The sequence below is a fragment of the Takifugu flavidus genome, chromosome 13 (assembly GCF_003711565.1).
Source record: "Takifugu flavidus isolate HTHZ2018 chromosome 13, ASM371156v2, whole genome shotgun sequence".
Taxonomy (NCBI): domain Eukaryota; kingdom Metazoa; phylum Chordata; class Actinopteri; order Tetraodontiformes; family Tetraodontidae; genus Takifugu; species Takifugu flavidus.
In genome coordinates, this window is record NC_079532.1 from 11787413 (window position 1) to 11800092 (window position 12680).

General features: G+C 44.3%; 2 protein-coding genes across 3 annotated transcripts; one reads left to right on the plus strand and one right to left on the minus strand.

Moving 5' to 3' along the window:
- The first annotated feature begins 425 nt into the window (after positions 1 to 425).
- st8sia2 (ST8 alpha-N-acetyl-neuraminide alpha-2,8-sialyltransferase 2) lies at positions 426 to 8150 on the plus strand. Of its 2 annotated transcripts, XM_057052522.1 has the most exons (6): positions 426 to 1141; positions 2976 to 3116; positions 3204 to 3461; positions 4909 to 5202; positions 7003 to 7327; positions 7900 to 8150. In XM_057052522.1, exons 1-5 carry the CDS (start codon positions 1044 to 1046, stop codon positions 7310 to 7312), a joined length of 1101 nt encoding a protein of 366 aa, XP_056908502.1. In that variant the 5' UTR covers positions 426 to 1043; the 3' UTR covers positions 7313 to 7327; positions 7900 to 8150. The 2 variants fall into 2 exon arrangements, with proteins under 2 accessions (XP_056908502.1, XP_056908501.1); XM_057052521.1 differs by having other exon boundaries at positions 429 to 1141; positions 7003 to 8150.
- Positions 8151 to 8807: 657 nt separating this feature from the next.
- On the minus strand, positions 8808 to 11396 carry fam174b (family with sequence similarity 174 member B). The gene is made up of 3 exons (XM_057052523.1): positions 10789 to 11396; positions 10256 to 10387; positions 8808 to 9994 (listed from the first exon to the last, which is right to left on the minus strand). The coding sequence occupies exons 1-3, from the start codon at positions 11067 to 11069 to the stop codon at positions 9991 to 9993; spliced, it is 417 nt and encodes a 138-aa protein (XP_056908503.1). The 5' UTR covers positions 11070 to 11396; the 3' UTR covers positions 8808 to 9990.
- Between the last annotated feature and the right edge of the window lie 1284 nt (positions 11397 to 12680).

Below are 12680 nucleotides of genomic sequence, written 5' to 3' on the forward strand. Positions count from 1 at the left end.
GCTTCACATTTGTCTGATTAATTTACAATAGAACACCTGTTTGTATCCCTTCCAGCAGCTACTCTTCTAGTGATCTGAAGATGTGTTTTAAATACATAATTCATCCTGCTGCCACTTCAGTGTGTTAATTACAGCCAAAGCTTCCAGTACAATAAATGTGGCCCCATATAACTCAAGTGGACGCCTCGCACAAACACTTGGAGCCTCCAGATAATTAAAATGACGCAGGTTTTTCTTTTGAACTTCGTGATCATTGGAGCAGCTACTGTATGTCTGACCTGTGGATGCGGTATTTGCTGATGCTGGAGGTGAAACATGTCAACATTTCCTCCTACGTCAGAGGGAGCAGGTCCAGATTGGACTAGATAAAGTGTCTGTAGTTGCAGGTGGTGGGTGGTGGCAACACTGGTGCAGAGCAAAAAGGGCCTGGCGCGTTTGGTTTTAACAATATCAGCAGTGGTGTCTGCAGGGAAATCATCCAGAGCAACGCAAGAGTCACGCAGCTAAAGCGCCTGATGCCTTTAAAATGGGGAGGGAATATTTATTTCATCCTTCCATAATAGTCACCTGCTCGGGAATGACTCAAACCCTCAGTGAAGTGAGTCATATGAAGCAGAAAAGCAGGACTCGACGGTTCAAATCCCCAAAGCCACCCGTGTTCACCTGAGTCCACCTGTGTCCTCTGCGAGTCCCTCAGAACCGGTGCTCCGGCGCCTTTAAGGCTGCAGGTGGTCCGCGTCTCTCTGATCTACGGCAGAGCTCTGTGGGTGCAAGCTCTCAAACTTTGAGTGGGGGGGAGGAAGGTGAGAGCGCAGACGGCAGCAGCATCGTCCCGCCGGGACCCCGAAACCCCATCAGCGGCATCATCATCATCATCCTCATGATCAGTGCCGTCTCTGGAGAGGAAAGAGAGGCTCTCCGGCGACAGGAACAATAGGGGGAACCGACTGCGCTCATTTTGGATTTCCAGATGGGGAAGGACGGCGGGTGCGTGGACGGCGGTGCTTGGTGAGAGCTGGACCGTCCGGCTGCAGCCGCGCATCATGCCGCTCGGCTTCCGCGCGCTGCTCTTCGGCTTTGTAACGCTGGCGGCCGTGGTGCTGATCATAGATGATATTGCACAAGTGGAGGAAGAAGCCGCGTAAGTATTTGTTCACGCCCGGCGCGTGCGTGTCTGAGAGTGGCCCATTGTCTCCTCCACAATCGGGTCTGGGGTGGTCATCTTGTGGAGGGGTGCGCGGGGGGAACCAGAGTGAATTCGTGTGTTTTTTAGAGTTTTGAGATAAAAGCGTGTCTTCTTTTGTGTGTGTGTGTGTGCGTGTGTGTGTGTGTGTGTGTGTGTGTGTGTGTGTGGTGTGTGTGTGTGTGGGGGGGGGGTCTTCTTTTTGCACATTTGGGACACTTGAGTGCAGGAGCAGCTGTCCTGGCAGCAGCCGGGGTCTCTGGAGATTTGCCTGTTTGTTTTGCAGCAGTGTGCATGATAAGAGTAACTACAGGATAGTGTGTGTGTGTGTGTGTGTGTGTGTGTGTGTGTGTGTGTGTGTGTGTGGGTGGGTGGGTGGTTGCGTGTCAGGGGGGCAATAGATTGGAAACAAAAGAACACCCTCCTCTTCTTTTTGTTCTGTACCACAGAAACACTTTGACATGTTGAGCTGGAGCAACAGAAATCGGCACATTTGTCCCGTGTGGAGACGCTTCAAATTCAAGGAAAACCATCCAGCCCGCAGGCATAAAGATGCCTGAAGCAAAAAAAAAAGCTCTTTTGTTATCACATGTTTCTAATTCGGAGGGGAAAAAACTTGTTGTTTTGGATGCAATTACTAGGCCTCACATAATGGGGTCATGTTGGTCCGTGAGTAGCCTTGGGACGAAGACAACAGAACCAAATCCCTCTTGGTCACAGAGGCAGTTTAATACAACGATATATTTAACTCCAGCCAGGCTTTAAAATGAGTGCACGCGGAGCTGAACATCTCTTCCAGTACTCCCTCATTTATGCAGCTGCTGTCACCATTCACATCACATCGGACCAAGGTCAAGACTGTAAAATACAAAAGTCTTCCTGCAGCTCTGCTTGCATATTCAGTCCCTCACCTTTCAGTATAATGGGGGCCCCATTAGGCCCGCGGATCTCGTCATAAACAGGCCGCGGTGGAGGGCTCTAAAAATACGCTGATGCTATTTCACCTTCATCCGGCTTTATAAGACATTCAGCACGTCTGGTATCCAATACACTGGCTCCCTGTGCATGATGTGATTACAGGAAGGATTCAGAGCCCCCCCCTCCTCCTCCTCCTCCATTATTATCCAACACTTGGAGTTGCAATATGATTCATAACTCAATATAAATCTCCCCCAGAAATAATGGACATTCAAAGAAATTGAACCTGTGCCCGCTCCTGCCAAAGCTGTAGGTCTCAAACACACACACACACACACACGCAGACACACACACTTCCTGTACCGAGTGCCTCACCACTTATCTGAACTCACCATACAGTAGAATGAGAAGACTGTTTCCAAACGACTGCAGCATTTCACCTGTTCATAGTCAAATTTGCAAGACAAACGTGTGTAACCTGCTTTGAACAGGAGACAAAAGGGTTCCTTTCATTGTCCTGAGCATTATTTTATCTGCGCCAGCAAATATTATTCAAAGGCATCAGGAGAAAATGCTCAACGGCCACCATGAAGCATTTATCGATGCGATAATATCAAATGATTGTTTCTGATAGGTTCATATCTCACCTGCCTTCGATTGATTGAGTTTATCTGCAAAGTGGGGACACTTTTGGGAAGTGAGGGGATCCTCGCTGGTGTTGATGGCCAAGACTTGGTTTCAAGCTTTGTGTTGAGCATTTAATTGTGATGGTTTGGGCTGGGGTGACAGGCTGGGGACTGTCTCGTGCCTGTATGATGTCAGTGTGGCCAGACAGCCTAAAATGGCATTTGCGTTTGTCTCTGTCTCATTATAGAGAGACGGAACCCCAGCTGAACCCCACCGCTTTGACAAAATCCAACAAAGCTGTTAACCATCTTGTTCCGAGCTTCAGCAATGCCGCCAAGATCCAGTCCAGCAACTGGACCTTCAACAAGACCCTCTCCATGCTCATCAGGCAGACTCACCACCCTCCAGAAGCATTTTTACAGTCGACCTCGCAACAATCTGGCCTAAAACACTAACTGGTTTTATCTCCTTTCAGAAAGAGTATTCTCAGATTTCTTGATCCAGAGAGAGACATCTCGATCCTGAAGGGCACGCTGAAGCCGGGAGACATCGTCCACTATGTCTTCGACCGCCACAGCACCACAAACGTCTCCGAGACGCTCTACCACTTTCTTCCAACCGTGTCTCCCATGAAGAACCAGCATCACCGACGCTGCGCCATAGTGGGGAACTCTGGCATCCTGTTGAACAGCAGCTGCGGGCCGGAGATCGACTCCCACGACTTCGTTATCAGGTTCCTTTTTTATACTGGAGACACTCTGCACAAAATTAATGAGCTGAAATAGATGAGCATAGTGGCAGCACTTGTAGGTGTGTGTCTATTTTTGAAAGCACATGTGTTCCACAGCTGCAAACATATTTATTTCACCATGGAAACAGTTGTCCAAGGTGGTTGCCGTCCTGATGTCAAGCTTCCAGACACATTAGCGCCGTTTAAATGCAATTACACATTAACTAGGCATTTCTAGAAGATCAATCATCTGATAAAAAGCAGCCATGTTTGTCAAAGAAACAAACATGTGTACACACACACGCACACACACACACACAGACTCAGGCATTTTCATTTTAATGAAACATTGGAATGTTTGTAAAATCCACAGCCTGCTCTTTTACATGTGTTATTTTTTTGTTAAAAAGTGTCCAGACTCCAGATTCCTACTATAAATGAGGATGTGTAATTGTGTGTGTACAGCGAAAAGCAATTAAAGCAAATATTGGACAAACCCTGCACTTTCTGCTGCCAGTCTCATAAATCAGAGACTGAAAATGGAGCAGGGAGTCCCAGCCATCTTGGTTACTAAATGAAAACACAAAGTGCTGCAGTGCTTCCGTGAGCCGTCCTGTGTTCTCCACTTAGGAGCACTGGCGGATTTTTAGAGACGGCGTCCGTGCTGGAACCGTACAGAGATAAATATCAGGCTCGGATACCTCAGCTTGTCATTGTTGGAGGGCTCTGAAAGGAGGATTTCAGCCCAGGTTTAGGAAAACATAATGGGCTGATTCACCTGTGTGGGGGCATTAGCTGGGGACATTATCTCTAAACACGGCAGGGGTCACTGGGTGTTTTCACAATGTGTTTTTGTGGGGATTTCAATTACAGTGTGGGATGTGCTCATAAAACGCGCTTTGACGTTAACATCCACTTCTTTTTCTACCGAATTTCCCTTTCCATTTCGACTCCTGGTTGAGGCATTTCTTCAGGGATAATAGTGGAAAAGAATAGGAATTATTCAGCGGAGGCTTGTGAAGGATTGTATTGTGAAAACACTTCAGCATGCCTTCTAACTGAAGTCAAATCACTTAAAGTCACAGCACCTAGCCAAGGAATCTGAAAAGCTGCTACTCTCTGGGTGAGGATGGAGGTATAGACTATCCATAATCTATTTGCATGTTTGTCATGCAAGCGGTTGCCATGTTTGACTGCCTTTTTAATTAAATTTTAATTATTTTTTTCCTGCGATTAAGGCAGCCCGGGCATATTGACAAAGCACTCAGAAAGTCTTCAAGCCTCAGTGTGTATAAGTTACAAGAAAATATGAGAAGGGAGGATGCCAACGCTGTATAGTGAACCTTTGTCAGAGCCCCTTCAGATGAAAAAGACACTTGTATTTTGGACGCTTGTTGTATTGTTGTGTTTCGGAGGATGAGAATATAGAAACCCTGTGTGTCTTTTGTAGGTGTAACTTGGCACCAGTGGAGGATTACTACAAAGATGTTGGGTGGAGGACTAATTTGGTGACCATGAACCCCTCCGTGGTGCAGCGGGCCTTCCGGGATCTGGCCAGTGAAGAGTGGAGGGCTCGTTTCCTGAGGCGGCTGCAGAGCCTCAGTGGCAGCGTCCTGTGGATCCCAGCCTTCATGGCCAAAGGGGGAGAGGAGCGGGTGGAGTGGACCCTCCGCCTCATCTTGCTGCACACTGTAGACGTGCGCACCGCCTTCCCCTCGCTGAGGCTTCTCCATGCTGTTAGAGGGTAAGATGCCACTCGGGCGCCACACTTCAACAATATAAAACACCTGCTGGCAGCATAAGAAAGGGATTAGCCAACTCTAATCTGGAGTCCAGGCGGCTAATTTAGGGGAAGTATTAGAGCTGATCAACTGGAGTAATTAGAGCAAGAGCACCATGCTGGAACAAACACATCTGTCCAAAAGTGGAGGTCTTAAAACAGAGAAAGTTGCTGCCACCTAATTGACATCATTTCAATGAGTGGTCTGCTCATTAAGACCCCCGGAGGAACCGTTAATATACTGGAATAGCTGCTGTGGCTCTGGGCTGTTTTCATTGGAAAGTGGTTCGATAAATCTTTTAAAAAACAGCACCTGAACTTTGACCGTCTTCACTTGGAAATGGAGATTAATTTCGGTCTTGTGTTAAAACAGCTGGGCCAATTCAGCTGTGACCTTCCAGAGCTGTAGCGTCAGGACTCCGTGTTGATTGTGTTTAGAACAGTTGCCACCATTTCATTAAAAGGCATATTGACTTTGCCATCGTGCTACAAGATGTAGCAAATTCACTTCTGAAATGCGACCGGAAAAGATCAGAGGAAAACAGTTCTTGGTGGAAATACCCTTATGATCTGTTCCTGAGAGCAATGACGTCACCCATCTTTAATGAAGAATCTACAAGTACGACTCAGAGTGTAACCGTGACACACCGTTACACACACGTCAACACAGCAGTGACAGAGATCTTCTAAAAAAAATACTGGATGAGGAATAACTGATGAAAGTTTTAGCCTCCGTTGCCTTACCTTTTTTTGAAATGCTAGGCACTCCCCAAGATCTTTAAAAAGATTCAATATTTTGCCTGCGCTGTCAGATTTGGAGCTCAAAAATTTACCTTTTTAATAAAAAATTGATTTCTTGGCATACATTCAGAGATTTATCCCTGGGTTTGAAGATCAGCGGTGCCCACTGTTTCCTCTTCAGCCCACATCAGCATCTTGAAATAGTACATTTTCTACATTTTAATGGACTTTCACTCTAAACAGAGGGAACATCTCTATAAAAAAGTAACTGCATCGCAAGCAGAAGGGACTAAATTAAAAAGATTTCACAGAGATTAGAGAAAAGACAGTTCTCAGAATGTTCGGCTCGCAGAGTATGCGTTATAAATGATGTAATGTTCTCCACAGGATTGATTTACTGTTGGACTGTGAGCTCCTTTTGCCTGAAGTTAATGATTTTCAGCCTCTTCGTTTTTCCACTTCATCCAAAGAGACGTGGAAAACAAAAGGCCACTTCCACTGAAGCTGTTATTGATTGTGAAGAGACAGCTCTTGAGGGGGTAGATGGTCTTTACCGGGGTAAATATATCAAGAAAGTTCCAAGCTATAGCTTCAGTGCGATGGGAGGTATTCAGGACAGTTTTTTAGGTTTTGCTGCAAGTTAATGTCCTCCCGCTATGCAGGGCTTATGCAGGGTTGTTTAGAAACTTCCTGTATAACAGGAAGCAGGATGTGAAGCAAGTCTCAGTGAGACTTCAGCACTTTCTGTGGTGGGCCTGCACACGTTCTGGACTCTGGAGACCAATCCTTCCTCCCCTGGGAGTATTTTCTCTCCCTATATTCACACTTCATTAACAATGACAGCGTAACTGTGCTCAGTTTTACATCATTTAACTCAGTGTATGTACACTACATGCACGATCTGTCTATTAATAAGCTCCTGATATCGATATGCTCCTGCAACAGTGGCTATAGGGTATTTTTCTTTTTCAGTCTATGCCCAAGTCAAATACTTATACATGTATACCATGCCTCTGTCTGCAGGTATTGGCTGACCAACAATGTCCACATCAAACGTCCAACCACGGGTCTGCTCATGTACACCATGGCCACCCGCTTCTGCGAGGAGATCCATCTGTACGGCTTCTGGCCCTTCCCAAGCGACCCACACGGCAGACCAGTCAAGTACCACTACTACGACACTCTGAAGTACGAGTACACCTCCAGCTCCAGTCCTCACACCATGCCTCTGGAGTTCAGAACTCTGAGCTCATTGCACAGACAGGGGGCGCTCCAGCTCCACACCGGACCCTGTGATACTGGGAGACAACCACAGGATCAACCACACGAATAGATGGCCGTCTTTAAGGTGCCAGATGCTGTTGAGAATCCTCCCCAAACTATTTTGTCATCGTTCTGCTTTTGTGGAACTGTTTTTTTGTAATTGGAATGACCTTTTTTCTACTTCAGGCAAGCTGAAGCTGGATCTTTCATCTTACAACGAGATCTCCACGGCAACCTTTAAAATAATGAGACTCGTTTGGTAGTGTTAGTCTTATTCCAGTGTTCGTGGCGATGCTGTCAAGGCCATCGCATCCTTTTCTCTTTATTACACAGCTGACTCTAAACGACCTCAGCCGGATCCAGCTTTCCATAGATTAATGACTCAGAACACACATTTTGTAAATGAACAATGGGACTCAAAATCCTCATTTAGGTGGCAGAGCTGCCTGAGTAACGTGTTGTAATTTAAACAGCGTGTCAACGACAGTGTGAAGAGCCATTTAGCTAAAATCTGCTGTGAGTCACTGGTTCAGCCGCAACAGGGAAGCACTTAATATTCAGGGAGAAGGTGATTTGAAATAATCTGTCTCTGGTTACAAACCCTTTTAATTGGGCTAATAGTCTTGCCATGTGTAATACCGCATTTTTATCTGACAGACATGGTCGAGACAGAGGGGTGCGGCAGCTGATCACACAAGAATGTTTGCACATGCAGATTTTGCCAATGGCTAAAACAGTCTGTAAACTTTTCCCAGCGAAAAAGCAGTTGCTGTTGCTCTGGAAACATCCGACCGTCGGCTTGGGACTGTAGCAGTTGTCGTTTTCAATGAATGTAGTGGTGAAATTCCTACAAACGCCGCGGGAAATGATTCCACATTGTCAAATAAAATATCGCTTTTTGTGATTTCTTGATTACTTGTGTATCTGCCGTTTGGATTTGAATGAATCATTCCTGAAGCGGCTTTGTTTTTCTATTCTCGGGTAGGTCAGAAAATCCATGTTATGTGCTTCCTGGTTTCCGTTGCTGCAGGATGCTCTGTTGACCCTCAGACAGTGAGGCCATAGAAACGGTCCCAGAGACGTCAGCAGTTTGAAAGCGATGAAAGATTTTATTAGTGCAGGTGGGATGATAAAAAAACCATAGAAACAGTGCGACCCACAGTTGCTCTTGTGATTGTGCTGCGCCAATTAATTGGTTTTTAAAATGTAGCCTTTGTATGTTTGTGTAAATACAGTGCATAAATACTTTACAAACCTAGTTTACTTTCTTGTGCATTTAAGATAGATGTCTGGAAAGAATAACACATGAAACCTTCCTCAACAAATGTCATCAGGAAGCGGTTTCTTTCCGTAGTGTATTCAAACAAGTGGAAACTGAGGAAACCGCCTTGGTTACACAAAACAGCTCTGAAGAGAACAGGAGAATGTCTTCAATAAACTCTCAAAAGTCTTTTTATTTATTTTTTTAGCTTAAATGTGGGAACGTGGTGGTTAGCGAGCATTTCAAACACCACCTCAGTGGCCTGTACTCGTTTCATCAGTGCAGTTAAATGACTCCATTCCAATAAAAATCCAGAATTAGCATTTAATAGTTTTTCCTTTCTCACAATAAAGAAAAAAACATATTATCAACATCAAAGGAGATAAGTAACAGCACATAAAAGAGTCTGGAAACACAAGGAAATACCTAAATTAATGACATCTAATGAGCAGTCGAACCTAAAAACAAAAAATACCTCAATAACGTCCATGTAAAATCAAAGTTCTTTCTCCAGGAAAGAATACAGATGAACAGTTTCACCTTGACCTCAGCAGCTTCAGAGGTGGTCCGGGAACGGCTGCACCTGGAGCCACACTGAGCTATCAGATAACATCCTGGATGAAAACACAAGGTCGGAAACAACAGCCAGACGGAGCAGAAACCTCGAGGTGCTGTAATCACATCTACAGGGCAGAGCCGGAATAATAACCCCACTGCTGATCATCTTAGAGATTTTATTATGTAACAAATCTAACAGGCTGGTTGTGCTTCTCATTAAGTCATATGAGGACCTTTTGCGTAAGCAGCCATTTGGTGATAAATGCTTTGTCTGTCTGGGAGTTAAACCGTGCAATGGAACCAGGACGCGTCTTTTTTGACTCCTCCTTGAGTTAGACATTAACAGAATTGGTGAACCATTAATGGAAATATCCTGCTGGGCTTGTTACATAATGCAAGACTGTTTTGTCTGTGGTGGATATTTTGGGCACTTCCTTGATTCAATGCAGTGACCACAACAAAGCATTCAAATTCACAGCAAATAATATCAGTTAATAGTTTTAGTTCAGTAAATGTGCTTATCTGGTCTTCATAAAAAGAATCAAACTACAACAGATATAGCAGCATGACAGAAGTATCTTAAACAGCACAGATAAATGAGATGAATCCACAAAAGGTTTTCAGTGTTCCTGCACAATAAAGTGGTTAGTAGACACAAATATATTTCTGGTATCAAAGTTGACATAGAAAATATCTGCATTCTGTATCAGATTTCACGTAATATTGTCTGATTCAAGCAGTGTTCTTTTTTCAGGGACTATTGTTCAAAAAGACACATCGATTTAACCTAGCAAGTTTGGCTGGTTCTGTTTGGTAACGTTTCTCTCAGTCTGCAGCCGTCATTTAAACAGAAAGAAGCCATGCACACGCAGCAGACGCAGCCACACTGGGGTTGTCTGCTGGAAAAACCGGAGTCGTCTATGTTGAGTTCACCTGCAAAAGGAAAGGGGAGTTTGAGCTGGAGGCACCAGTAAACATGTCGGAATGCAGGTAAACAGGACACTGTGGTCCTTTAAGGAAGTGGTTGTGTGTCAAAAGACAATGGAAAAGGGCGGAAGGGTGAAGCCCAATGTCAACACCGCATGGACAGAATCAGCTTTACAGAGGTCGATGGAACAGCGTTTGGACAGGACCAAAGTGAAAATCAAATCTATTTGTTGCCACATGAACTGAGGTCATTTTGAAGCCTCAAACCTGTATTTAACGTCGAAGAGGGTTGAGTCATCCTCATCGTCATTTTCCTCATTGAGGGGGGCCATCTCTACGCGCTCTGCGGGGGTTGTTATGATATCATATTTGCGTGTTTTCCTGATCCGCCGTCCTGATCTGTGGGGGGAAAGAGCAATTCCAAATATCCAGATTTTGAATGCATGATTTCATTTTTGTTTTCATATGGCACCCTTTTATAAGATCTATCAGCTCAAAATAAGACCTTTTAAACATTTTATTATTAGATGTAAATAATGAAACTGTAAAGCTTATGCCATGAATGCATAAAAACATGCATCCTATTGTTATTTATAGCCAGGCCGCAATAAATTCTATGTGACAGCTGTTTACAGGTCTAAGATATGATCTTAGTTAAATAGATTATTGTAGAACTAATGGTTGTTCATTCATTTAATGCCTCCAGTTTCAACTCCCTGTGGGAACATCTCTGACCAAAACCCTCCACGCACAACCACAAATGGATCAGTTGCCTTTATTGGTCCCATCGATCATCCTACCTGACCACTTTGATGACCAGGCACACGACGAGAACAGCTGTTAGCGCGCACACGACGATGACGGCGTTTTTCAGAGTTGGAAGGTGCGTCATGAGAGATGAAATCCGGGATCCAGCTGTGGCCTCTGTCATGTTTTGCGCCCGTTCATCCTCGCCGATGACGACCGACGGTGTGGTAGAATTTAAGGGTGTTGTTGAGGGTGATGAAAGAGTTTGTGGCTCCGCGCTGACCCGCCAAAGAAATGCGAGCGCCAAAGTCAAGGCCAGACTGTGCGCCCCCATGATGCTGCGGAATTAAAATATTACACAGAATGTTGTTGCGTTGTTTTTCTCCCAAAACACAGTAGCTGGAACGCAAAAGCAGCTGTCATATTACTGAGCGCCGATAACGATAACGTCAATGCGCTGCGCAAATATCCAGCTGTGAGTGTGTCCGAGCTTCTCCTACAAATCGTTATCAAGCGGTTTTGGGAAATTAGTTTCCACGAACGTGTGTCCTTTACAGCGATTCCCTCCTGATTGCATTAGGACTTGTGTGGATAGGAGGATTATCCGCCTCCAGAAAGACTCCGCAGCGCTGGCGCTGCTGGACGGGAATGCGCGTTTGTGCTGCCTTCACGGCACCCTCGTATTTTAGTCAATCTACCTGACCTGCTCTGAAATGATAAAAAAAATAATGGCAGCTTCAGGGACTGTAAACAAAACTGTGTAAAACAGGATATTAACCAATCTCGAATCTACTTTTCATTTTTATTATCCAACTGAATTATATTCAATTGCTTATTATAGTCGACTTTCTATTTATTTTTAAGAGCGGTGAGTTTGAATCATTGTTATCATTGTATCACGTATTTTCAAATGGTTGTTTCTGACATTGTGGGAAAATATACAGCAAACCGAGTAAGGAATTTATGTTGCGGATGAGAATGCTCATCAGATTTCAATACATTTCCAATTAAACCTGAGAGTCACATGTCAAACAGGTGCGCCTAATGATTCGACCGATCTCAGACAGCAAGTGAATGCATCATTTCCTTATTCACCAATAAAGACAGAAGCAGCAGACTGCTGGGTCACGACCGCAGATTCCAGGAAAAAACCTTGGAGAACAAGAAGTCATGGCCAACATTTAAAAAAAACCCAATATTATCATGCGTGCGCGTGTGTGAAAGAGAGAGACAGAGCAGTTCCAATGTAAAACTACGTGCAAACTACGTACAACTTACAAATCGTTCAAGATGCTTTTTGTTTGATGTTTGTGAGCTCTGTGCATTTTTATTAAATAGTAAAAATGAGAGGTGTTATTTAATTTTTCCCTGCAAGATTTATAGGCCCTGTAGGGACGTAAGGATTCAATATAATCACAGGCCACAAGATGGCAGCATAGAATAAAAGCCTGACAGTCTAAACAAGGTCCCCCTTTAGGTCTTTTACAAGTTAATCATATTTCCAGCACAGTTTTTTTATTATTATGTCAAATGTCAGGATGGTGATATGTTTATTTTCAATACTTGTCATGATCACCTTGCTGGATTTGATTTATATCACTTTACTTGATCTGAGAGCTTCAGATGACCTTTAAAATGCTGACTTTAAGTATCCCCTATCAGGACAGCAGCTCCGTTTAGCTGCCAGCCACGGGAAAGTAACCTTTGACCCTGAGCTTTCTGCCATTTCTGCCCCTCATCTTAAAGTGCTATTGCATGTAAATGCAGTAAGTTAGCTTCTTATCAGCATACCATTGTTCTTTGTGTGTCCTAGGGGAGAAAGCAAGTGTTTTTAAATTTGAATTTGATGACTGCATTGCCACATTTTGTTTATAATAATAATTTTGTTTGTAATATGTTGCACAAGCCTTGGTGTCGTCGTCATCATCACTATCATCATCACCAG